The sequence below is a fragment of the Ranitomeya variabilis genome, chromosome 7 (assembly GCF_051348905.1).
Source record: "Ranitomeya variabilis isolate aRanVar5 chromosome 7, aRanVar5.hap1, whole genome shotgun sequence".
In the NCBI taxonomy this organism is placed as follows: Eukaryota; Metazoa; Chordata; class Amphibia; order Anura; family Dendrobatidae; genus Ranitomeya; species Ranitomeya variabilis.
The window spans coordinates 196,735,176-196,762,611 of NC_135238.1; the positions used below are offsets into that span (position 1 = coordinate 196,735,176).

The following is a 27,436-nucleotide window of genomic DNA, read 5'->3' on the forward strand; positions in this document are numbered from 1 at the left end:
CGAAGAGGGGGGAACGGGTAGAGAGCGGTATCCCGGCTGACGCAGTTGGATCCGGAGAAGTGGATGAAGAACTAGACAGAAAACGCTTTCTGGTTCTTTTCTCAAAGTCTGCCTCTGTGAGGGTCTTGGACAGGTGTGAGCGAATCGCTGTGAGAAGCGTTCGTGGTTCTGGTGGCAGTAGTCAGCAGTGGAATACGTTCTAGTACCTGAACCAGGGACTGAGACACTTTATGGAGTACGCGATGCACAGGAGGCAGCTGGCCGGGAAAGCGCAGGCTGCGAGCGTCTGCTCGTGCAGAGAACGCGCCAAACAGTGGGGCGTGGCCGCTGAAGAGAAACCGAGCGCCCAATAGGCCGGCAGGGAAAAGGGGGGTGTGGCCCGCCGGAGCGCCGCCAATACCAGCGCTGGGCTGCAAGCGAGGTGTGTCCAGAGCTGGGGACGAGGAAGAAGGGGCACGGCCTCCCGGGGCAGAGACTTGCCAGAAAGGAATATAGTGGAAAAAGCGCGCTGCGAGGAAAGAGGCGCGAGATTTAAATAAAAGAGCGCCTGATGGCCCCGGAACCCCCTAGCCTGGTAATGACGCGCCCGTGCAGCGGCGAGTGCTATTGGATAATAAGGTTAAGTGCCCCTGCATGGAGATTGTGATGATGCGGGGACAGGGGCTGCTGTTGCTTGAAGATCTTCCTACCTGAAGATGAGGAACGCATCAGGATCCCTTGATGGCAGAAAGGGTCCTGGGAGATGTGGTCCTCCTTCCCGCGCTATTTCAACCGGTGCAGAAGACGACGTCACCCCCTTAAAAGGGGGTGAGGTCACCGCAGGTGACCAGCGTCTTCCTCTCAGCCCACTCCGAGGAGAGGGATGAGGGGGGGAAAAAAAGGCAAGGACTGGCCACCGAAAGTAAACATGAACACCCCAGGGTGACATGAAACAAAGTCCTGCCCAGCGGATCCGAGAGGGTGCGATGTGGGTGATACCACACTGCTCTTTCGGTCGCTTAATGCGGGGAATCAGGGTGAGAAGAACTGCACCCTGTAACCCCCAGAAGTGTATCTGAAACGAAAGGGGAAAAGATTAATAAACACACACAATCCCTGAAAGAAAAAGAAATGCGGATCCGGTGTTTCAAAACTGAGCTGCCTGTCGGAGGGTGTATACTGCCGGGGAGGAGTTATTTTTCTTTATTTGCATAGTGTCAGCCTCCTAGCAGCAGCATACACCCATGGTTACCTGGGTCCCCCAATGGAGCGAGAAAGAAATTTACATTTGGCATCTTTATGTTTGAAGCATGATATGTGGGAAAAGGTTGAAAAGTTCCAGGGGGCCGAATACTTTCGCAAGGCACTGTATGCCCTCAAATACAAATGTCGAGGTCAGGTCAGTAGACCATTTGGTGGCTCGGAAATTGCGGTCCAGACTGTCATATCTAACTTTCCACAGATCTAATGAACTGGACTGCGTTTTCTGTACGGTTCTGTGGTGACCCAAGTTCATTTCACTAGAAAGGTGGAAGGTCCTGAAGTAAAATCTATAGTAGGGTGCGTTACAGCCAAATGAAACCAGGGTACTGATGTAGTAGTGTCTCTGCAGGGCGGGTAAACATGTTATATTATTAGCTAACAAAGGCAACAGCATCCCGGACCTCGTCAGTAGAGCTTAGGAGATGGCGTAAATGGTCAGCGTACTTTCAACGAACTTTGCATAAATCAATAGTAAAATTAAAAATAAGAAACTTTAGAAAACATAATTGCTGAGAAATTTGATCCTTTCTCCACTTTATGAGACACTTCGCAACCTGCCCTCTGAGCTCATCATCTGCGCTGAAATTCAGCTCAAATTAGTCTTGCTAGCTCTCTGTGGCATCAAGTTACACCAACTTTTCCTCCTGTTTTATGTAAAGGGGAGCGGAAGGATGAGTGAAGAACAGAGCGAAAAAACCTGGAAGACAGATCATGTTGAGCTTTCTAACAAGTCTCACATCCGTGGTGGATTCACATCTACACAGCTCAGATAAGGTTCTTTAAGCTGTAGATTTAAAAACTGTATGCAATACAGATATCAAAAAAAGAGGACATGGATGCTACACAGACATTTAAAAAAAATCCCACTACTCTGTAAACAAGGCTCTAATGGTGATGGCCGTACTACATATGGGAAAAACATGGCGATAGGTTCCCTTTAAGTATTTTTGTCAGAGTTTTCTGCAGCAAAAAGCAGTGTTGGCGGGAAAAATGCTGCATAAAATATAGGGGGTTTAGAGTGCATTTTTACTAGTGTTCCCCCCCATTTATTTGTGTGAAAAATGCTACGCAGAAAATTGACATGTTGCAGATTTTAAAAAAAAAACAAAAACGCTTTGATGGTTCAAATCTGCAAGGAAAAAGTACGCAGATATCTCATTCAAGTTGCTACTACTGTAAAACTTAATTTTTCCTGCAACAAAAATGTGCTGAAAAATGCAGTGTGTGAACAAGCCTTAAGGAATATAAGGGTATGTCCACACGGAGATTTGCTGCATGTATTAAATGTGGATTTTGCTGTTGATTTTCCCCTTTGCAAAGAGTGAAATCTGCTAGGACTTCAGCTCAAAGACCTGACATACTTGGACTTCCTGCAACTTCTAGATGAGATTTGTGGGTCTCTCCATAACTTAGCTGGTACGCTTTTACTCTGCCAACTATCCGCAAGGATAGCGGCAAAGAAAATCCATAGCTACCATACAACATACCTGTACAGCTATAGTACAGAAAATCAATGTCAAGCCTGGATCTCAAGCTGGGTTAAAAAGTTAAGGTGGAAATCTAAAAAAAAAGAATTGGTAAATGATAAGTCTCCACGTCCTAAAAGTTAATCTTTCATCTGCCCTTCGAGGAAGTTGGGACCAGTTTATTCTACAACATCATTATCAGTAAACTCCAGGCCTATAAGAATTAAAGCTGAAGATCAGCAGCAAAGTATTTTTTTATTTTATTTTACAAATTCCGTAATTTTTCACTTGATCTAGAAAACAATAAGCCAATGAAATAATGTAGTTTCATTGGTTTCAGGTTAAGATTCACAGCCACTGACACCAAGATTTCACCTTGTAAACTGCGTACATTAATAAATAAGCCTTAAACCTAATGAGGCTGGTGTACTTACGTTGAAAAAAAATCCATGTTAGAATGTCAGTATAATCCGAACATAATAATAATAATTATTATTATAATTATTATAAATAAGAATATTATGTCCAGCTAAATAGTGAGATGCCATCAGAGGCCTATTTAGTAATGTATGCAGTTTCTCGGTGAACATCCTGCGATGGAGTCACTTTTTTTTTTTTTTTTTGGGGGGGGGGGGCGCTGCATCCATCTGGGGCATAAAAAATAACTAAAAATTGTCAAACTGACTTTACCTGTATATCTTATTCATTTGAGGGCAGTAACGGGGTATGAACCTGTGTGAATTGTGATCTTTCTGTATATATACCCCCCACCTCCACTTCTATAAATTGAATGGATCTTGTAAACTATTGAAGTCCGTATCAGTTTGTTGCAGGTTAAAAGACAAAAAAAAAACAAGAAAAATAATTGCATATTCTAGGTGTTATACAATGGCTCGAACAAGAATGCACACTACTCAGACCGTGAAGGGTTAGTAGGAAAATACTTTTGCAAATAAAACTGTACAAAGATAAAACTCACTTCAAAGTTTGCTCTTACAGTATTCTATAAAGTGCAGCGAAATCCATCCAAAGGGTCCAACAAACGTTTCTATGCCGCGAGAGTCTGACACCAGCTGCCTTTGCATAGCAGGACGGATACAAAGTACATCAAACGCCTAAAGCTCCTCTTCTCAAGCTTCAGGAAGACACCGAGGCGGGAGAGTCGTCGGCATCGGAAGGATCCTTTGACTTCAGTTTGTCGTCTTCCGTGCCGCTTGCTGGAGGAAATCCACCATTCATTCCAACACGTGGGCAGTGTGGCGGCCCTGCAGTCATTTACACATTGGTTATGACAAGGAACCTTTCATACGTTATTAAAAGATACTGTTTTCTGACACCTTCTGGATCGATTCCGCACAGCGTTCCAGATCTCCGGTTGCAGTCATTCGACTAAACTTTTGTTACAGGGTTGATCCGGTGACGCTCACCAGTGCATAAGAGGTGAGCAATGGCGATTACATAACAACTCCACGCACTCGTCGAGATGTGTGCATGTGCCCCTTTGTTTACAAAGGTTTTTTTTTGCTTTTTTTTTTTGCAGCGGGGCAAAGAACTTACCGGTAAGTAGCTGCCAACTGAAGCCTGTTCTCCTGTGTGAGGATGTGTTCCAGATCAGAGCAGTCACGGACCATTCCTGCTGGCGATTCTTCTGCATGCGGTGAGGTCAAGTCGACAGAGCAATGCCTTCTCTTCCACTCTGCTATTAATGTGGCGTCACTGCCGATGTCATGCTGATTGACATCCGGCTCCCCGCTGCCTCAATAGAGGAGATCAGGAAAGAAAGAGCTGCTCTATTGACGTGAGGTCACATGAAGCCAGAGAATCGCCTGGACAGAGTTTGCAGGGCAGAACAGGCCAGAAGTTAGCAACTAGCTGCTGGTAACTTCTTAACCCCATTGCAAAAAAAAATCAAAAAAAATCCCAGATAACCCCTTGAAAGGATCGGAACATGTGCATGCCACTTGCCAAATCGGTGGCCGTCTCAGCAGGTGTATAAGGTTGTAATGCCGTTGGCACTGCTCATCTCCAATGCAAAAGGGAGCAGAGCCAGATAACCCCTATAACTCCCAGGAAATCAAAGATTATTCATGGCCATGAGATGACAGATGGAGCAGGACTGAAGAATCTCCATTTGAATGAAAAATGAAGATTACGGATGTCTCATGATGCCCCCCTACTGCCATCCTGAGACCAGACGAGAATGAGAAATCTACAGTACGGAGAGTGGAGGAGCAGGGCCAGTCTGCGAGGTGAGTATATGGGTGTTTAAAGTAAAGGGAAACATTTTTTTATCTTTATCTAAATTCTTGTGAATTTAGTATTATACTTCTTTACCTATTTGCTCCTGTCCTTTAAAAACGCCATGCTGCTGTGCTGTTTCAATGCCGCGTTTATGCCCCTTTTAGAAGCGGCTTTCAACTGCTCCTCAGTAAAGATTGGTACAATGTACTCAAGAAGTCCACATACGGAAAACCTTCCCCTTTCTAAGTATGAGGGTAGGAAGCAGACAGCCTCGGACAGGAAAAGTACTATATAAAGGATTTATAGTGTACAGATTATTGCTGAGCAGCAGTTGAAAGTAGTTTCTAAAGGAGCTGAACTGAGCATTTAAACACTGCGATATGGCATTTAGGAGAGAAGAAAGACATATACCTCTTCAGATTCGGCTCTAGTATCTGACTTGGGTTTCAGGAAATCGTAACACTTGGATTTATCTGTATAGGAATCTGCAGCAAGTGATCTTCAGACACAGAAATTTTAGCAAAAAAAATTAAAAAAAATTGCTACATGAAATGTGTAGATTTTCATATAAAGAGGGCATGTTTATGTCACATGAGAAAATATGGAGAACCCGCACTTCAGTGCACCTGGTCACCCATTCATTACATAGGTGGCCATTTAACCTAAACAGGTGGATTAATTCATAATTTATGTAGCAATCTGCACTGTAAACCATCCAGAAAAGTCAGAAATTATGATTTTTTTTTTGATTTTTTTTTTTAATCTGGGACAATTTTAAATAAATAATAATAAAAAAAAGTAATGAGTTAAATAAGAACAACTTACTGTCGTTGTCCTCTGCTGCTCCATCACTAATCGTTTCAGTATCCGAATAAACACTTCTCCTCCTGTTAGACACCCGGTGAATCGACGACGAAGACTCCTTTATGGAATAGCTGATCCTATATGATGCCCGCAAAATGGGAGAAAGAACAATGTGTCACTAAAAAAAATAACTAATTGGCTTTAATGTTACTAATGAGAACACTCATCTCACTCCAATATATGTGTTTAAGAGCTAGAAGTGCAACCAATGCCAGGCAGCTGCTGCCAAAGCAAATAAAATGCTGGAATAAGAGAAAAAGAATCATTAATGGCCCTGACAAAATTATTTTGCTTCTACGCAAATCACCGGTCAAACCCAACACTGATTATATATTGGTTATAAGACATGAAGACTGGGCACAGCCTTGATCTAATGACCAAATATAAATGTATCAATGAAAAGTACGGAGACCGGTCTAGAGACCTTTCCATATACCCATGGCATTCCTGACTGTACAAATACTACACATAAAATGTGCAAAATCTCTAAAATAGGCCAAATATATAAGTTCTGTACAGTAAAACCCATGTTAAAGAGGCCATTGGTGATGAGCGAATGTGCTGAGATAAGCTGTTATCAGGTGCTAACCGAGTGTCTTCGACGTGTTCGAAAAATATGTTCTAGTCCCCGCGGCTGCATGTCTCGTGGCTGTCCGACAGCAGCAACACATGTAGGGATTCCGTTTGTTAGACGATCCCTGCATGTGTTGCTGCTGTCGAACAGCCACGAGCATGTGTTGCTGCTGTCGAACAGCCACGAGACATGCAGCCGCGGGGACTAGAACATATTTTTTGAACACGACGAAGACACTCGGTTAGCACCCAAGCACATTCGCTCATTACTAGAGACCACCTAAAATTACACCGAAAATGGTCTTCTATACAAGATTTACTTCCAAAGAAAACTACTCTGGCATATAATATGTAAGAAAACTGAACATCTGTGGAGGCGATTTGTTCTAGAATATGGGGTGGTCTTCTGGGGATGTCTCACCTGTCAGTAGTGTAGTTGCCAGGGTGGCTCATGGACCTCTTCATCTAAAGTAATACAGAAAACACCTATATTTAATAGACATAATCACACGTAAAAGGAAAAAGTGGGCTCAACACTTAGCTGGCAATACAATAAGTGGAGCGCTGTATAATAAGGCGCCTCATAGCAATTACGATTGATTAAAGGGAACCTGCCAAACTTTTAACTCCTCAAATCATTTAGGTTAGTGTGTAGCCCTTTAAAAGATAAGCCGGTTCATCCCTGTGACCTCAAAATGCTGCTGAAGAAGCGAGAAATCATGACTTTAAAAGGGAATATCTGGGACTTTATGAAAAACAAAAATGTGCCCAAGTAAAAAAACAGGTAGGTGGTTGCTACTTACCTGCCTGTTGTGTACGGCACTGTTCTTCCCCCACCCCAGCACAGAGAGGTCACAAACTGCTCCTGCCGGGGTTTCAGCTGCCTCTGCTGACATCACGTCGACAGAGCGGAGGTATCTTTTCCTCCCTCCTCTGTCGACAGGGTGTGACTTCCAACGTCATTCTGATTGTCAACCGACTCCCCCAGTTAGGCAGCGGGAATCCAGCTGTCAGTCAGAATGATGTCGGAAGTCCCACCCTGTCAACAGAGCGGAGAAGATGCAGCTGCTCTGTCGACGTATCGACAGCAGAGACAGCTGAATCCCTGGCAAGAGAAGTCTATGACCGCTCTGTGTCGGGAAGAACAGTGCCGGGCACAACCGCCAGGTAAGTAGCACCCAGCTAACTGTTTCTACTTGGGCAAATGTTTTGGTTTTTCAGAAAGTCCCGGATATTCCCCGTATGTTGTTTCTGGAAGTGCACTGTGGCGTGAGGATGCACTTCCAGCTTCTCAGCCTCACTGCGTATTACCTACCTAGCAGCACCCTTCACAGGCTGAATGACGGGAAAGTCGCTATGTACCACAGCAAACATGTCAATCAGCTATGGAAGGTGCTGCTACGCAGGAAATACAGAGTGAAGCTATCCAGTGGTCATGTTATTAATCTAAGGTCACTAGAGGGAAATCCTGAAAACACCTCTGACATGCCGGTATCTGCTGCTCTTCTTTTGAGTAGCCGGCCGGGCAGAACGTCACATGTACATCACACCGCAATGACGGCGCCCCACCAGACTGCCTGATCAAAATAAGAACCAAGTATGGCGCCAAGTAGGAGGCGGGTCTCAGGGTCACAGAACAGGGTATTGGGCCATGCAGTGAATCATTGACCTAGTTCTTCCATATTACCATTTGTACAGGTGACGGAGACACAGCAGACACCAAAGACTCGTGAGGAGGCAGCTGGTACATTTCTGGCTTGAATTTGGCATTTGCTATCTTGACACATTCTTCAAGTGTGGTAATAAATGTGTTGCAGGTTGCACTGAGCAGAGACGAGGCTTCGTTCATGTTCTTTACACAAAACAGAAAATGCAAAGTTTACACCCGATGTCCACGGCTCAGTAGAATCCATGTATGATGGTGCGCACGGCTCGTACCTCAGCGCTGGGTGATGGCCGACTCTGGTCTTGACTTACAAACTCCTGGATTGTGTGCACCTGCTGCATCAACAGGTCACAATACAGACGCAGCTCCGACATTTTGGTTTTCAGGGATTCATTGGTTTCATTGATTTCTGCAAAAATTTATTAAAACAAATTCGAATTTAACAAAGCAAAATTTTTAAAAAAGAAAAAAAAATTGCAAATGGGCAAAATGTGAAATGTGGCAAAAAAAAAAAATGGCACTAATGAAAACAACAGCTTATCGCAAAAAAAATTATTCTTCATACAGCTCCGAATGATTTTTTCTTTTTTTCAAAGAGTATTAATTATACAAAAGTAATAAAAATAAAACTATATCGCCGTATTGGTAGTGACACACAGAATAAAGTTAACACGGTTTGTGCAGCACCATGAATAGGGCAACATTTAAAAAGCGCAAAAAAAAAAAATTGTCAAAAAAAAAAAAGTTTAGGCTCATGGAAGAAGACAAAAGGAAACGTCAAAAAATTTAATAAATACGCGCTCATCGGCAGCCCACTTACACAGCAAGATGATCGGGAAACAAGCGTTTCTAAGTACCCTCGTTTAAAATAATCTTTCAATATAAAAGCATTAAGAATTAATAAAAACCAAGTACGGTACCAATTTTTATTTTCCAATTTTTTATTTTCTGAGTAGATTTTTGTTGTTGTTGCATATAATTATAGGGGGCCAAGATCAGATGTAGCATGTTGTATTGTGATTGAAGGATCCAGTGCTATCACCTGTGTATAGAGGTGCCACACTTTCCTCCACCCCGAAGCTACTAAAACGTTAGTACGTGCCCTCATCATCTCCCACTATGATTACTGTAACATCCTCCTCTGTGGCCTCCCTGCTGACACTCTTGCACCTCTCCAGCCTGTGTTTAGCTCTGCTGCCCAACTTAGCCACATCTCCCCGCAATGGCTTCTAATTCCCCAGAGGATCCAGTTTAAACCACTAACAATGATTTACAAGGTCGTTTATAACCCGTCCCCCATACAATGACTTGCGAAAGTATTCCCCCACCTTTCTTTGGCATTTTTTACCTTTTTCTACCTCTCAACCTGGAATTTCACACGTTTTTTGATGGTTTGCATCAGTTCATGTAAAGAACATGCCTACTGTGAACATTTGGTTTTCTTTTTATTGTGAAGCAAACAATAAATAGGGCTAAATAACTGAGAACTTCAGTGTGCATAACTATTCATCCCCCTTAAGTCAGTACTTTGTAGAGCCTCATTTTGTGGCAATTACAGCTGAAAGTTGCTTTGGATAAGTCTCTATGAGCTTTCCACATCTTGCCACTGGGATTTTTTCACCATTCCTCGAGGCGAAACTGCTCCAGCTCCTTAGAGCTAGATGGTTTCCTCTGGTGAACAGCAATCTTCAAGTCTGAGCACAGATTCTCACTTGGATTAAGGTCTTGGTTTTGACTAGGTCACTGCAAAGCATTTACACATTTACCCTTAAATCCCTCTAGTGTTGCTTTAGCAGTATGCATTGGGTCATTGTCTTGTTGGAAGGTGAACCCCCATTCCAGTATCAAATCACTGACAGACAAACAGGTAATGCTCAAGAATATCCCTGTATTTTGTACCATTCATCTCCCCTCGACTTGGACCATTTTCTCTGTCCCTGCTGCCAAAAAATATCCCCACAGCATGATGCTGCCACCACCATGTTTCATGGTGAGGATGATGTTCTTGAGGTGATAAGCTGTGTTGCTTTGGCGCCAGACATAACATTTACTCTGATGGCCAAAAAGTTCAATTTTGGTCTCAGCTAACCACAGCACCTTCCTCCATACATTTCAGGAGTCTCCCAAATGTCTTTTGGCAAATCAAAACAAGCCTTACACACAAAAATTGTAATTAAAGGCTTTTTTCTGCCCACTCTTCCACAAAGGTCACCTTTAAGGAGTGTACGACTTAGGCCGGGATCACACATACGCGAGATACGGCCGAGTCTCGCAGGTAAAAACCGAGCTTTGGTGCCGGCACTCAGCAATACATGGAGCTGCACGCTCCGCTCCGGAGTGCCGGCACCAAAGCTCGGTTTTCACCTGCCGTATCTCGCGTATGTGTGATCCCGGCCTTAATGTGATCGTTTGGACAGATACTTCAGTCTCTGCTTGGGAACTCCAGCTCCTTCAGAGTTACCTTTGATCTCTGTACTGCCTCTCTGATTTATGCCCTCCTTGCCTGGGTTGAGAATGTTGGTGGGCGGCCCCCTCTTGGTAGGCTTGTTGTGGTGCCATGTTCTTTCCATTTGATGATAATGGATTTCATGGTGCTCCCGGGATCATCAGAGATTGGGATTTTTTTTTATTTTCTTTTTATTTGTTTTTTAATAACCCAACCCTGACTTGTACTTCTGAGCAACTTTGTGCCTGACTTGTTTGGAGATCTCCTTGGTCTTCATGGTGGTGTTTGGTTAGTGTTGCCTCTTGTTAGTGTTGGTGCAGCCTCTGTGGCCTTTCAGAAAAGGTAAAATGTACTTACTGACAGACATGTGATACTTAGATGGCACACAGATGGACGACCTCTCACTAAGCATGATGACTTATGAAGGTAATTGCTTGCACCAGAAAATTTGGGGGGCTTCAGAGCAAAAGGGGTGAATGCATATGCACATGCTAATTTTTTGTTACTTGACCCCATATATGTAATTTTTTCCTATATTTTTCTCACTTCACCAACTTACACTATTTAGCGCTGATGCATCACACACAAATCCGATTACAAAAATATTTAAGCACAGATAGTAATGTAACAAAATAATTAAACCGCCAAGCGAGGTGAATACTTTCCCAAGCCACTGTATATCTCCGGCCTAATCTGCAAATATCTACTCATACGTAATCTTCGTCCCTAACAAGATCTGCTTCTCTTCTCCACCCTTGTATGTTCTTCACCCAATTGTCTACAAGATTTTTCCTGAAGCGTCCGCCATCGTCTGGAAATCAGTGAGTCCAGTTGTCTCCCAGAATAGAAACCATGTGCCGCAACCTGAAACCTCATTTCTTCAGTAAAGCCACAAGCCTGCAATAACCCTACTGCCACCTCACCACCACCACCGGAGCTGCTGCCACCCCCAGACCTACTGTCTCCTTGTAGAAAAAAAAAATGTAATTTTTTTTATTTAAAAAAAAATAAATAAATATATATATATATATATATATATATATATATATATATATATATATATATATATATATATATATATATATATATATATATATATATATACATACATACATACATACATACATACATATATACATATATATACATACACATACCCCCTTTCACATGAAAAAACATGTAACACGTAAGCCTGATCTACCAATACATCATGATTTATGACACGTTGCCTCTAAATCCCCTCCTAGATGTAGCCAGAGATACCGACGTTACATGGAAACTCCAGTAATAGGTTTTCACTGAGACCCCCTATAGCACCCTGACAGATTGCCGGGTTACTTTACATGCACCGTCTCATTCAGCGCTTTTCATACATGAAGTTTCACAGAAGGCGCATGTATACAGGGCGGCCATCACGGCGGCACCGCGGGTACTGCTGTATGTGGCCCGCAGCGTCAGATTACAAAACATGGCCCGTCACCAACACTATAGTTGTCAGAGGAGAAAATCCCATCTGTCCATCTCTCCAGCCATGAGACACCCTTGTAGACCATTTCCCTACCAGGTTTATTTCTGAAAGCCATTTTCACCTTTTGGATTCTGATAATATTTTTGATCTTTTGGGTCCATGTAATAATAAGGCGTCTATTAAAAAGACGTGATGGTCACCCACCTTTCTCTTTCCTTGTCCTGGTATCGCTCAGACAGGCCTTCGAGCTTCCTAACGCCACCAGCCACCGCTGCCTCTCTGCGGCATTTACAGCCCTCACATAGAAGTGCTGCTCCCCGGGGATGATCAGCTCCATCCTGGTGTTGTCTGCCGAATGAACTGAGAATAGGGATCAGTACAGGATGGAGAAGGCTTCCCTTCATCCTTATACCCAGCAAGTCTCTGGACACACCAGACATCCCAGTCATGCTTTTTTCTACGTTAAATACACACCCAAAGGAGTCCGACACCCCCAGAAAACTCAAACTAAAACTCAATCATAAAGGGGTCTTAGCCCCTCTAAAATTCAGAACTAAACAGATTTCTCTACCCTAGTTTTACAATTATAAAATGTGTTGCCAACGACTTGGTTCACCCTCAATTAGCATCCTTCATCCCCTTAGGTAGGTTGACAACCAAATCCCTGGCACTGCTCAGGAGCACAGCGAGTGCCCGCTACTGTGTGATCATGTGTGCAGCGAGCGGCCACCGCAGACAGGAGAGAGGAAAGAGAGTGCGCAAGCACCGACACTGGCCACGTAGACTCAATGGATTCCTGTAGGGTCAGTGCTGACATGCAGTGCCAAGTATGCAAATCAAATCAGGCAGCGCAAGTGAGGGCCATCAATCAAGCCAAGGATGTTAATTGAGGGGGGTGGCACAGTACGCCGAGTCCTTGCTACACCTAGGGTGCACCGAGGAGCCCTATTTTGGATACGTAGTAAGTCCCCTATACGAATGTTTAATTTGAGTTTGGAGGGGTGGAGGGGGGGGAACACACAGACTCCCTTTAAAATAAGGACATGTATCATTTTCAGCCTGTCTGTATCAGATTTAAAGGGAAGAGCAGTGTACCCCACCATTTCTAGTTTTTAATGGAGCAGGATTGTGTCTGGTTCCAGGGGAGTAAGGAAAAGTTCTCGGGTCCTCATGATCGGTGGGGATCCAAAGAAATCAGGCACTTATCAATATGATAGGAGATAAGTTACGGCTCCTTTAAATGCTTTCACTATATTTTCAAAGTCAACAAAACCTACCTTTGATCTCACACACTGCCATTTTAATACTTCCTTTGCTGCCCTTGCAGACGTCATCCTGCGAGTCATAGTAGGATAAGATGCCATTATCTAGTACGAACCACCGAGGCTGCCAACCTGCAATTACAAAAAAATATCAGGCTCCGCTACATGTTGGAAGGACGGTGTACTGCCGGAATGGAGCAGACAGCTGCAACTCAGGTATCTACCGACAAGCAATCGTTCATATGGCAAATGGCATTCCCATCCAGCCTGGGTAAACACGCACAGCACCTCCACACGTATGGCCAGTGTACCATGCCCAGAGAGGAGACGCATCGGGGCATCTGGTGTATGGAGAGTTGGGGTGCACTCAGCGGATAAGGAGAGCCAATGCTGGAAGACTGTGACCCCTATAATGTAACGGATGAAAAATGTGCTCAAGCACTAACAGGCTACCTGCCTGGTACTTGCTACCTGCCTGGTACTTGCTACCTGCCTGGTACTTGCTACCTGCCTGGTACTTGCTACCTGCCTGGTACTTGCTACCTGCCTGGTACTTGCTACCTGCCTGGTACTTGCTACCTGCCTGGTACTTGCTACCTGCCTGGTACTTGCTACCTGCCTGGTACTTGCTACCTGCCTGGTACTTGCTACCTGCCTGCCTGGTGTGCCCGGCCAGTTAGGCAGCGGGGATCCGGATATCAATAAGCATGATGATGGCAGTCACGTCCCAACGACAGAGCAGGGTGGAAAAGAAGGTGACGCTCTGTCAATGTGACGTCAGCAGACAGCTGAGGAGCAGGCAGGAGCGCCCTGTGCCGGCAAAGAACGGCACCATGCACAACAGACAAAAAAATCTAAAAAATTGCCCCCACAGAAAACAAGGGCTAAAGTTACAAACTGGAACGTGAAAAGGAAAAAAAAAAAAAAAGCAAAAAAACAAAAATGCTCATTAAGACATTTTAAGGCCCAGTCATTAACCCCTGGGAAACATCCATTTTTTTACACCTTACAGGAGCCGTAAGGACTGCAGTTTTGCAGGACAAGTGTTAGTTTGGAATTGTAGCACTCCTTTTTTCAAATTGTCATGAAAAAAAAAACAAAAACAACTAATTATCATGTGGTACTATTGATTAAAAAAAATTAAAACAAAAAGTTACACATAAAAGTTTATAAATAAAGATATATACGTAGATCACATTTATTTAGTTGATGCAGGAGTACAAGAGTTAATTTTTGCAGGATATGCAAAATCCTACTGGGGAGGCTCCGATTGCTGCATTAGACCCTGTGGCACAGGCAGTTAGTAAATGCATCTCAGCGATGGTTTCTGCTCTGTCTGCAGCGTGTGAACACAGGCGTACAGCACCCCAGACACAAAACTAATGACAACAGTGATCTGCTCTGAAAACAGCCCCTAAATCCAATTATGTTACCGGCAGGACAGCTTATGTTAGCTGCTACATGGCTAGCATCAGACAAAGGAGAAAATGTCCGATGTGCAGAGCACGGTGTCTCAGTCACGTGGAGCAGTCTGGCTGCAATATGGTTCTGACCAGCGCCCCCCAGAGGAACAGCTGTAGCGAGTGAAGATTTATTAAACTCAGTCACCAGTGAGCACGGTGGCGCAGTGGTTAGCACTACAGCCTTGCAGCGCTGAGGTCCTGGGTTCAAATCCTACCAAAGACAACATCTGCAAGGAGTTTGTATGTTCTCCCCGTGTTTGCGTGGGTTTCCTCTGGGGTCTCCAGTTTCCTCCCACATTCCAAAGACATACTGATAGGGGATGTAGATTGTGAGCCCAATGGGGACAGTGATGATGATGTCTGTAAAGCGCTGTGGCATTAATGGTGCTATATAAGGGCGCAAAATAAATGAATAAATTCACCTTCTGTAATTTTGCAGCAGGATCGGGGGGGGGGCATTCACAGGTTTAGCATCACTTTAGCGCTCTCCTATTAAGCCCTACCTGTAGCAGCTCTCTGTTCTTACGAAGCAAAACCCAAGGTGGCTGCCATGTAAACCCGCCTTTATTACATAACCTGCATGTTCGGAAATTAAATATGGCTTATTTGCTCCCACTCTTATTAAGAATGATTATTGGTCATTTGACCCCCCAGCAGTTGTGTGATCGTTCCCACTCACTACCAATGAGGATTTCTACATGTAAAATCTGCAGCGTTTTACAAGACCAGCTATGTGGATGAGTTTTTAGACTTAAAGAGGTTGCCCACTACTTTATTGACAGCCTATCCTTGGGATAGGCCATCAATATCCAATACGTAAAGCTGCGATACCCGGCACCCACGGCAGCTGGAAGTTCTCAGTTGCTGCCAGAACACTGCAGTTCTGTCAAAACTATAGTTGCTGTAGCTGGGTACTGCAGATCCACCCCCTATCAACAGTACCCAATAACCGGCAGATTCACCCCCTATCAATAGTACCTGATACCCGGCAGGTCCCCCCTATCAATAGTACCCGATACCGGGCAGATGCATCACCTATCATTAGTACCTGATAGCCGGTATATCCACCCCCTATCAATAGTACCAAATACCTGGCAGATGCACCACCTACTAATAGTAACCGATACCCAGCAGGTCCCCCCTATCAATAGTACCCAATACCTGGCAGATGCACCCCCTATCAATAGTACCTGATACCCGGCAGATGCACCCCCTATAAATAGTACCTGATACCCGGCATATCCACACCCTATAAATAGTACCTGATAACCAGCAGATGCACCCCCTATTAATAGTACCTGATACCCGGCAGATCCACACCCTATTAATAGTACCGGATAACCGGCAGATCCATGCCCTATAAATAGTACCTGATAACAAGCAGATGCACCCCCTATTAATAGTACCTGGTACTCTGCAGATTCACCAGCTATTAATAGGGCGTGTATCTGCAGTACCCGGCAGCTGCCACTATAGAAATGATGGAGCTGCGTTCCGGAGGTATTCAAGACAGTGCCAGTAACAGCTGAGGGGTGCTGGGTTTCACCACTAATTAGATTTTGAAGGCCTATATTAAGAATAGGCTATCAATTAAAAAAAAGGAGTGGCCAACCCCTTTAAGTTGAAATATCAAATGAATAGGGGAGAGGGGTCTACAACATTCGGCAGCAGCCACTGTGGAAAATACAGCGCTGCGGTTTTCTGGCAGCATTAGAGCACTACTGGACGGAATCAGTAACAGCAGATCGACCGGGAGTGACTGGTATCGCATCCCCACCAATCAAATATTGATGGCCTAATCTAAGGATAGGCTATCATAAAAAAAAGTACTGGCCAACCCCTTTAATATCATCCACATGCTGCATTTAATTGCGCAGAATGTAAAGAATTTATTTATTTTTAATTTGCAGCATGTCGATTCTTTGAATTATCACAGATTTCACCCTCTGCTATGGAAAGAGTAAAATCTGATCCAAATCTGCATCAAAGAACTGCAGATAAATGCACAGGTGACGCAGGCAGACTCTGCTGCAGATTTGCCATTTATTAATCTGCAATATTCCTGTTTGCATCAGTGATGGACGCCACATTACACAGAGCAGTGATGGCCACTGGGATGTTTATTCGCTGGTCGTGTAATAACAGCCTTCAGACACGTCTGATCATCAGTGCTGGAGGGCGACCACCCCGCATGAGCGATGTGACCGAGCGCGGAGAGGAAGCCATTTATGACTTTGTATGTAAGATCCGCCCAGGACGTCCTCTGCTCGGGGCCGGCGATCACAGCAGGGGCAGACATTACATGTATCCACATCACAGAGGCGGCATGTGCAGTCCGAGGCATCTATGAAGGCACGATACTAGAGGAACCAGAGCACATCGGTCCCACAGACAGAATACATCCACACGTCGTGCAGGGTGGTCTCACTAATGCAAAAGGGAGAACAAAGAGAAGAGAAGGCTGCGACCCTAATATTGTCAGGACCAACCAACAACTACTGTGCATGGCGGCCTCTCGCCCACCATCAGGGAAGAGAAGGGTCGGGCAGCCGACTGTTAACATGTCCAACAAAGCGATCGTCACCAGGAGCCATGAGCTTACCCACTCTCCCCACTGAGAGCACATGAAAGTCCGGCGTCAGGAGACCCCGTACATAGGGTTGAGGGAAACGGATCGGACAAATTAAAAAAAATTGCCGACTTTCGGCAAAGTCGGGTTTCATGAAACCCGACCCGATCCTAGTGTGGGATCGGCCATGCGGTCGGCGATCTTCGCGCCAAAGTCGCGTTTTGTATGACGCGTTCAGCACCATTTTTCAGCCAATGAAGGAGGACGCAGAGTGTGGGCAGCGTGATGACATAGGTCTCGGTCCCCACCATCTTAGAGAAGGGCAGGACAGTGATTGGCTTGCTTTCTGCGGTGTCACAGGGGCTATAAAGGGGAATGCACGCTGACCGCCATCTTACTTCTGCCGATCTCAGCATAGGGAGAGGTTGCTGCAGCTTCATCAGAAGCAGGGATATAGTTAGGGAGGGAAGATTAACCCCCAAACTGCTTGTGCTGTAGCGATTTCCACTGTCTAACACCACCTTTTTTTTGCAGAGACAGTGGAGGCTAGATTTTTGTGCATCAGCTCTGTAGCTTATTAGGCTGCCTGACAAGGCTCCCTGATAGCTGCATTGCTGTTTGCACGCTGCTGTGCAAACCAACTGCTTTTTTTTTAAAGCAAAAATCCTGTTGCTACTTTCTGCAGTTATCTTGTTTATTTGTCCACACTTTTGTGTGCAGCAGTCCTTTTTGTTGCTGCCATACTTGTCCTGAGATCATTGTAGGGAGATTGAAATTGTACTACAGTCCTTGGATTTTTTCAGATATCTTCCAGCCACTTACATTGCGTTGTGTTACACACTGGGCCTGAGTTGTGTTGCGGTCTCCCCCCCAAAAAAGGGAGATTCAAATTGGCACAAAGTGGATGTACGTCAGTTCTGTTAGTTTGTCGTATATCAGCCAGCCACGTTCTTCCACTTACATTGTGTTGTAAAATACACTGGGCCGGAGTTTGGGTTCAGTCTCCCCCCAAAAAAAGTGAGATTGAAATTCTCACAAAGTGGATATACCTCAGTCCTCTTAGTTTGTGGTGTATCAGCCAGCCACTTGCTGCCACTTACATTGTGTTGTGTTATACACTGGGCCTGAGTTGTGGTGCAGTCTCCCCCCCAAAAAAGGGAGAATTCTCAACAAGTTTATATACACCTTCTACCTTGTTTTACAGCACCATATAAAGGTTGTTATTTTGGTTAGATTTTCCCAAAAATGAGGAAGTCTGGTGTAAGAGGCCGTGGGCGGTCGTTGCCAGCTGGTACTGATGGTGGTGGTGGTGGAGAATCTGGTGGTAGTGGGAAAAGCAAAATAGCAGCTAAGGTTGGAGGTGTTGAGCCAGCGTCATCGTCAGGCTACACAAGGCCTCGAAGGGTCCCTTATCTGGAAGTAGGAAAACCGCTTTTAAAGCCGGAGCAGCAGGAAAAAGTTTTGGCTTTCCTTGCTGACTCAGCCTCTAGCTCTTTCGCCTCCTCTTCAGAAAGTTCGAAACTTAAAAGCAGCGAGTCGTCAGTGGATGCTCCCGGTCAGGAACAAGTCGCTTCCTTGTGTCTTTCACCCAAACCAACAGTGAAGGATGCGTCAGGCAACACAACAGGTTACTCCATGGAGCTCTTTACACATACCGTGCCTGGGTTAGAAAGGGAAATTGTTAACAGCCCATTACAAGATGAATCGGACATGGAGTGCACTGATGCACAGCCACAGCTAGATTATTATGCTGTTCCATTGACTCAGATCATAACATTGCCCTCGCAGTGTACTGAGCCAGAAACTGACCCTGATGAGACTATGGTGCCCCGTCCCAAACGCTATAGCACCTTACACGGTGACACAGAGAAAGGTGCACATGACATTGAAGAGGAGGTGATAGATGACCCAGTTGTTCACCCAGATTGGCAGCCATTGGGGGAAGAGGGTGCCGCTGCCAGTAGCTCAGAAGCGGAGGAGGATGATCCGCAGCAGCCATCTACATCGCAACAGCTTTCATCTGGCATGCCCGTCTCAGGCCAAAAATGTTTGTCAACCAAAAAAACAGTTTTAGGACAGCGTGGTCATCCGGTGAAAGCAGTACAGCGTGCAATGCCTGAAAAGGTATTCCATAGTAGGAATAGTGGAGTGTGGCAATTTTTTAACCAAGATCCGAATGATCAGTGCAAAGTTATCTGTAAGAAATGCTCAAAGACCTTTAGCAGAGGGAAGAATCCCCAAAATTTAAATACAACGTGCATGCGTATACATTTAACCAGCATGCACTTGCAAGCCTGGACTAACTACCAAACGTCCCGTACGGTTGGTGCACCTGCTCAGAATGAAGGTAGTCAGCAACGCTACATTGCTTCCCTCACTGTAAGCCCACCGGTTAGGACACCACCAGCAGCAAATGTGGAGGTATCGTCGCAAGGCCAAAGCAGTCAGGGAATCACAAGTTTTTTGGTAGGAAACACTGTATGTAGGCCAACATCAAGAATACCATCACCAACCCTCTATCAATCCGCCATGTCCACCACCACCACCACCGCTTGTTCCACCGTATGCAGCTCTCCAGTCCAGCTCACCCTACAAGAGACTCTCGTTAGGACAAGAAAAGTACTCACCCTCTCATCCGTGTACACAGGGTTTGAACGGCCTCATTGCTAGACTAATCTCGTTAGAGATGATGCCATACCGGTTGGTTGAAAGCGAAGCTTTCAAAGACCTGATGGCCTACGCAGTACCACGCTATGACCTACCCAGTCGGCACTTCTTTGCGAGAACAGCCATCCCAGCCCTCCACCAGCATGTCAAAGACCGCATTGTCCATGCACTCAGGCAATCTGTCAGTAGAAAGGTGCACCTCACAACAGATGCATGGACCAGTAGGCATGGCCAGGGACGTTACGTGTCCATCACGGCGCACTGGGTTAACGTGGTGGATGCAAGGTCCACAGGGGACAGCCATAGTGGGACAGTTCTGCCTAGCCCACGGTCTAGGAAACAGTTGGCTGTAGGCGTTCGCCACCCCTCCTCCTCCAGAAGCCAAAGCTCGTCCACAGAGCGCAGTCGCACGACCACTCCATCGGCAGCTGCCAGTGTTGCACACGAGGTATCCCATTATCGAACAGCTAGTGGTAAGCGTCAGCAGGCTGTGTTGCAAATGAAGTGTTTGGGCGACAGACACCGCGGAAGTTCTGGCCAAGTACTTGCAGCAAGAAACTCAGTCATGGCTGGGCAATGTACATCTTGAGGCAGGCAAGGTAGTCAGTGATAACAGAAGGAATTTTATGGCTGCCATAGCCCTTTCAGAACTGAAACACATACCTTGCCTGGCTCACACCTTGAACCTGGTGGTGCAGTGCTTCCTGAAAAATTATCCGGGGTTACCAGCCCTGCTCCTCAAGGTGCGAAGACTTTGCTCGCACATCCGCCAGTCGCCCGTACACTCCCACCGTATGCTGAACCATCAGCGATCGCTGAATCTTCCCCAGCAATGCCTAATAATCGACATTGCAGCAAGGTGGAACTCCACACTGCACATGCTTCAGAGGCTGTGCGAACAGAGGCGTGCTGTAATCTATTTGTGGGAGGATACACATACACGGGCAGGCAGTTGGATGGCAGACATGGAGTTGTCTGGTGTGCAGTGGTCGAAGCTACAAGACCTCTGTCAAGTCCTTCAGTGTTTTGAGGAATGCACACGGCTGGTAAGTGCAGATGACGCCATCATAAGCATGAGCATCCCACTAATGCGTCTGCTGATGCAAAGTTTGACGCACATTAAGAAGCAGGCGTCTGCAGCCGAGGATGAGGGAAGCCTTGATGACAGTCAGCCATTGTCTGCTCAGGGAACTCTCCTGGACGAGGTGGCGGACGAAGAGGAGGAGGATGATGGGGATGAATATTTATGGGAGGAGGATGCTTCTCAGGGGGCAATAGAAACTGGTGGCGTTGCAAGGTCAGGTACAGGGTTTTTGCAGGACACAAGTGATGTTGATTTGCAAGAAAGTGCTCCTCAACCCAGCACAAGCAGTGAATTGACACCTGGAACATTGGCCCACATGGCTGAGTATGCCTTGCGTATCCTAAAAAGGGACCCACGCATTATCAAAATGATGACCGATGACGATTACTGGTTGGCCTGCCTCCTGGATCCATGATATAAAGGAAAATTACAAAATATCATGCCACATGAGAACCTTGAGCAAATATTGGCTACCAAACAAGCAACTCTTGTAGACCGTTTGGTTCAGGCATTCCCAGCACTCAGTGGCGATGATGGTTCTAACACGAGGCGTAGTGGGCAACATGGCAGAGGTGTTAGAGGTGCACAAATCCAAAGTGGCGTTGGACAGAGGGGTTTTATGACCAGGTTGTGGAGTGATTTCGCAATGACCGCTGACACGACAGGTACTGCTGAATGGATTCAAAGTGACAGGAGACAGCATTTGTCCAGTATGGTTACAAACTACTTTTCCGCCCTTATCGATGTTCTCCCTCACAGGTCATTCCCCTTTGATTACTGGGCATCTAAAATAGACACCTGGCCTGAATTGGCAGAATATGCATTACAGGAGCTCGCTTGCCCAGCTGCTAGTGTGCTATCAGAAAGAGTATTCAGTGCTGCTGGTTCAATACTGACCGAAAAAAGGACACGTCTGGCTACCCGAAATGTCGATGACCTAACCTTCATTAAAATGAACCAATCATGGATTTCCAATTATTTGGCCCCACCTTCCCCTGCTGACACGTAGTTTGCCTGAAAAATGTCTTGCTTTTGGCCTCCTCTTACTGACTGCTCCAATTCATTTTTATACCTCCCTAAATGGGCTGACTCCCCCCACAGGGCCGTGGTCACCACCTGGCGCAAGCACCCGTGCGAGTGCCGTTTGCCTGGACAGGTGGGTGTGCCCACTCTTGGGCGACGGCACTGGCACAGGGTCCCTCAAAGTGCAATGGAGTGTCTCTGATGGTGGTGGTGCACAACCAACGTCAGACACACCGTCGTAATATGAGGGGCCATGTGCCAGTACCGCCGCCCACAAGAGAGTGTTCCCCCCCCAGCTCGAACAGTGCTCTACCACTTGCAAAACTTACCTCTCCCTGCTCCACCACTGTGTAGTCTGTGCAGTTAAATCCTTCAATGGCACTGCCAATACAAATTTGTTGAAATGATAGATGATAGTTAAAATATACAGGGGCCCTGGCATCCATTTAGACCAGTTAATACGTTGCGCCTACTACCACTGTCTGCTACTGAGCAGAGGAGCCCACCCCTGTACCTAGCTATGCCACCTGGTTCTTTCTGAAAAAAATTTTGGCAGACATTTAGCCTACTTTATTATTAGGGCCTACTCACTGTGTCAGCCACTCCTTACAATTGTCCTCCGCTGAACCAAGCAACGCCGCCAGTTTAGTCCTGTTACCAATTTTGAACTGCTTTTAGCCTACTTAATTATTTGGGCCTACTCACTGTGTCAGCCACTCCTTACAATTGTCCTCCGCTGAACCAAGCATTGCCGCCTGGTTATTCCTGTTACCAATTTTGAACTGCATTTAGCCCACTTACTTATTTGGGCCTACTCACTGTGTAAGCCACTCTTTACAATTGTCCTCCACTGAACCAAGCAACGCCGCCAGTTTAGTCCTGTTACCAATTTTGAACTGCATTTAGCCCACTTACTTATTTGGGCCTACTCACTGTGTAAGCCACTCTTTACAATTGTCCTCCGCTGAACCAAGCAATGCCGCCTGGTTATTCCTTTTACCAATTTTGAACTGCATTTAGCCTACTTACTTTTTTGGACCTACTAAGTGTGTCAGCCACTCCTTATAATTGTCCTCCGCTGAACCAAGCAATGCCGCCTGGTTATTCCTGTTACCAATTTTGAACTGCTTTTAGCCCACTTTATTATTTGGGCCTATATCTGTGTTTCCTCCTCATCCTGCCCATTGCCCAGCCACTGCTAGATGAGTCTGCTGGTACATTGACCCAGACCACTACATTCCCCTTGCACTCTACACAGCCAGAATCTGACCCTGCTGAAAGTCAGGCTCCCCTTCCCGCATACTATACCACCTTACACGGGGACAAAGAGGAAGGTGCAGATGAAAGTGCAGGTTCCTTCATCAGGTGGGGGGCATACTCGTTGGCGACGTCACTGGCACAGGGCCCCTCATAGTACGCAAAAGTGTCTCTGCCGGTGGGAGGCGCCGCCGCCGCCGGGCACTGTAGGTGTTTTCCTGTCCTCCACTCTCTGCCGACTTTGATTCCCCATTGACTTGCATTGGGTTTCTTGTTTCGGTCGGCCCCCGACTTTACGCAATAATCGGCAGATTTCACCCGACCCGACTTTTCACAAAGTCGGGTTTCGCGAAACCCGACTCGATCCCAAGAAAGTAAAAGTCGCTCAACCCTACCCGTACACATTAGATAGCCACCGGATCCCACCCAGCATCATCTACTGTGCACGGCCGGCTGAGGTCTGGTGTGTGTGCAGTATTATTAGTGCCGATCTGGAGCGCATATGTGCAATATATCACACGATACATACAGACATTATATCACACTATACACACACAGGACGTCATACTACATACGCACACAATACTGCTGCCCCCATCATACATATACACACACAGATAATACTGCTGCCCCATCATACATATACATAATACTGCTGCCCGATCATATACATAATACTGCTTCCCCATCATACATATACATAATACTGCTGCCCCATAATACATATACATAATACCGCTGCCCCATCATACATATACATACAATACTGCTGCCCCATCATACACACACACAAACACACACAATACTGCTGCCCATCATACATATACACACATAGATAATACTGCTGCCCCATCATACACACAATACTGCCGCCCCATCATACATATACATAATACTGCCGCCCCATCATACATATACATAATACTGCTGCCCCATCATACACACATAGTACTGCTGCCCCCAAAGACACACATAATACTGCTCCCCCATAAACACACACACATAATACTGCTCCCCCATAAACACACACACATAATACTGCTCCCCCATACACAAACACATAATACTGCTCCCCCATACACACATATAATACTGCTCCCCCATACACACATATAATACTGCTCCCCCCATACACACATAATACTGCTCCCCCAACATACCCACACATAATACTGCTCCCCCAACATACACACACATAATACTGCTCCCCCCATACACACACACACACACATAATACTGCTCCCCCTGCCATATACACATAATACTGCTCACCCACCATACATACACAACACTGCTCCCCCCCTTACACACACCCCAGGGACGGACATACCACATGTGAAACCCGTGCGGCTGTATCGGGGCCCAGAGGTGGAGCGGGGCCCCTGCAGGACGGCTAATAATGAGGGCAATCTGGCCTTTTTATCCGGCCCCTGGCCAGATTGCCCTCATGTGCGGCGGGCAGGGAGAGATCCCTGCAGCTCCGCTTTGTAGGCAGCGGAGCTGCAGGGATCCGTCATGCTTCCTGCCCGAGCTTTCTGTCTGACACAGCAGTCAGCGGCGCAGCTGGATGACATCATGGTTCAGCGCCGCGGTTGCTGTGCCAGTGAGAGGAAGCTGCCGGCGACAGTGATGCTGCGGGAGAGCGTGCAGAGAGGTGGGGCGTGTGCATGCGTGGGTAGCGCTGGGGGGAAGCGTGCAGACAGGTGAATGGTGCTGTGTGTTTGTTGGTGGAGGAGAGGGCAATGATGGGGAGAGGGCAATGATGGGGTGATGTGAAGAAGGCAATGATGGGGAGAAGGCAATGATGGGGTGATGTGAAGAAGGCAATGATGGGGGTGACGGCGAGGGCAATGATGGAGAGAAGGCAATGATGGGGGTGACGGAGAGGGCAATGATGGAGGTGGTGGGGAAAAGGCAATGATGGAGATGGTAAAAAAGACAAAGATGGGGTGGTGGGGGAGAAGGCAATGATGGTGGCAATGGAAAGGACAATGATGGGGTGGTGGGGGAGAAAGCAATGATGGAGGTTGTGGAATGGGCAACGATGGGGGTGGTGGGGAAAAGGCAATGATGGTCGTGGTGGAAAGGGCAATAATGGGGGTGGTGGGGGAGGAGGAAATGATGGAGTCGGCGTTGATGGGGGAGAAGGCAATGATGGTGGCAATGGAAAGGGCAATGATGGAGGTGTTTGGGGAAGAAGGCAATGATGGAGGTGGTGGAAAGGGCAATGATGGTGGTGGTGGGGGAGCAGGAAATGATGGATGTCGTGGAAAGGGCAATGATAGGGTGGTGGGGGAGAGGACAATAATGGGATGTGGGAGGAGGAGGAGGACAATGAGGGGTGTGGGGGAATGGGATGGGAGGAAGGGGGATTTAGAATGGATTTAGGCACACGTTATCGCTTATTATGTTTAACACAGTCCCTTAGTATATAGCGTACTCACTTATTATACATAGCGCCATCCCTCAGTATATTGTGTAGCCACTTTTGATATATAGCACTGTACGTTAGTATATAGTGTACTCACTTATGTCTAGCACAGTCCCTTAGTATATAGTGTACTCACTTATGTATAACACCGTCCTTAGTTGCATAGTTTTCTCTTTCATTATGTATAACACTGTCCCTTATTATGTACCATCCTCTAGTTATATATGGTGCCATCCCTTATTATATAGCTTCCTCTGCTGCTATGTACAGTGCTGTCTCTTACGTAGCGTATTCTTGTTATTTACAGCGCCCTCTTTTATTACATTAGTCCCCTCTCGTGTTAGATATAAAGTGACGAATGATGGAGGAGCCGGTGACCAGACGACCGAGCCATCAGCTCCTCCATTAGAAAAGAAGCTTTCCCATGCTCCATCAGCCGTCATTGCATTATACAGCTAACAAGACAGGACAGTATGTAATAAAAGACAGGGCTGTATATAATCCACTATGTAAGGGACGGTACTGTACATAACAAGAGAGGGCACTGTGTAATAAGGGATGACAATATACATAATAAAGGAGACTATGTAATATATACACATGTATGTGTGTGGATAGATATATATCGTATATATATACACATATATTTGTAGCTTTGACGCCAATGGAGGGCCCCCAGCTGTCCGCCCCTGACACACCTGTGATGTAGTTGGTCCACTTGTAGAGCGCTCCTTCCATGGCTGCGCCGCCCGGGGTCACTGCGGGCTCATCCTCCTCTTCCCTGGTGCGGGCTAATGACGGCAGCACAGCGGACTACACTCCGGGGGACACCGGCTGCTGAGTGGCCGGGCAGCTCATGGTGGAGCCGGGGGATGCTCGGGCGGACACCCCGGACACTGCGCCCGTCTCCTCCATCCGCACAGCTGACCGCCTCCTCCGTCACTGCGCTTCCCTGTACAGTCGCGTCCACATAGGAGTCGCTTCAGCTGGGTGTGATGACGTAGAGTCACGTGGTGGGCAGCGGTCACATGACCGGCTTGTAGTTCCATTTTCCTTCCTGGTCAGTCAGTGGGTGCAGTCAGTGCGGGGCTGGAGGAGGCCGCCGCCGGTCACCTCTCCGGGGTCCTGCCGGAGATACCGGGGCTGGTGTGCCGGGGTGACCATGTGGAGCGTGGGCGCTGTGCTCCATGGTGTCCCCGGATACACAGTCACCCTCAGGAGGGCCTGGGATTCTTACCTCTGTTTTCTCCGCCTTATAGAATGCATCACATGCACTGGGGTTTAGTCTCCTGCAGTTCATTCATTTTGGACAAAATGGCTTTTATTTTTTTGCATTTTTTTTAACGCAAAAATGTTGCAACGTTTACACAATTAATTACATAAATAAAATCACTCCAGAAGGATGACAATTGGGCAAAACTGTAGCCACTTTTTAAAAAGTCACAACTGACGAATCCGCTGAACCTAAATCCTTGGCCACAGTGTCAAAAAAGTAGAACACATAAAATAAACGTTAATAAAGTACATGTGACATTATGCGTTTTCTCCTGGGGGCCAATATGAATCCAGCGATACCACGTTTTTATCATTTTATTCATGTTTTGCTGCTTTTTTGACAATAAAGCAGTTGAAAAAAAAGTATTTGTCGCTGTATTGAAATTCCCATAAGATTTTTTTCACCAATTATCACCGTTTATTCACCTCTTCCAGTCGC

General features: G+C 46.2%; 2 protein-coding genes across 2 annotated transcripts in view; one reads left to right on the forward strand and one right to left on the reverse strand.

Annotated features, from left to right (window-relative positions):
* Positions 1 to 27,436, forward strand: part of PRKRA (protein activator of interferon induced protein kinase EIF2AK2) — a 145,408-nt gene that overhangs the window by 32,668 nt on the left and 85,304 nt on the right. The gene's annotated exons all lie outside the window — the stretch shown is intronic.
* Positions 3,337 to 26,692, reverse strand: PLEKHA3 (pleckstrin homology domain containing A3). The gene is made up of 8 exons (XM_077272609.1): positions 26,421 to 26,692; positions 13,244 to 13,360; positions 12,171 to 12,326; positions 8,325 to 8,461; positions 8,074 to 8,238; positions 6,808 to 6,851; positions 5,775 to 5,890; positions 3,337 to 3,973 (listed from the first exon to the last, which is right to left on the reverse strand). Exons 1-8 carry the CDS (start codon positions 26,458 to 26,460, stop codon positions 3,846 to 3,848), a joined length of 903 nt encoding a protein of 300 aa, XP_077128724.1. The 5' UTR covers positions 26,461 to 26,692; the 3' UTR covers positions 3,337 to 3,845.

Excerpts from the sequence above, each read along its gene's own strand:
- PLEKHA3 (XM_077272609.1), bottom strand. The coding sequence starts at position 26,460 with ATGGAAGGAGCGCTCTACAAGTGGACCAACTACATCACAG. Across the intron at positions 8,239-8,324 it reads GGCCATCACCCAGCGCTGAG|AACATGAACGAAGCCTCGTC; the intron begins GTACGAGCCGTG and ends TTTTGTGTAAAG. Across the intron at positions 3,974-5,774 it reads AGCAGCAGAGGACAACGACA|GGCCGCCACACTGCCCACGT; the intron begins GTAAGTTGTTCT and ends AAATGACTGCAG.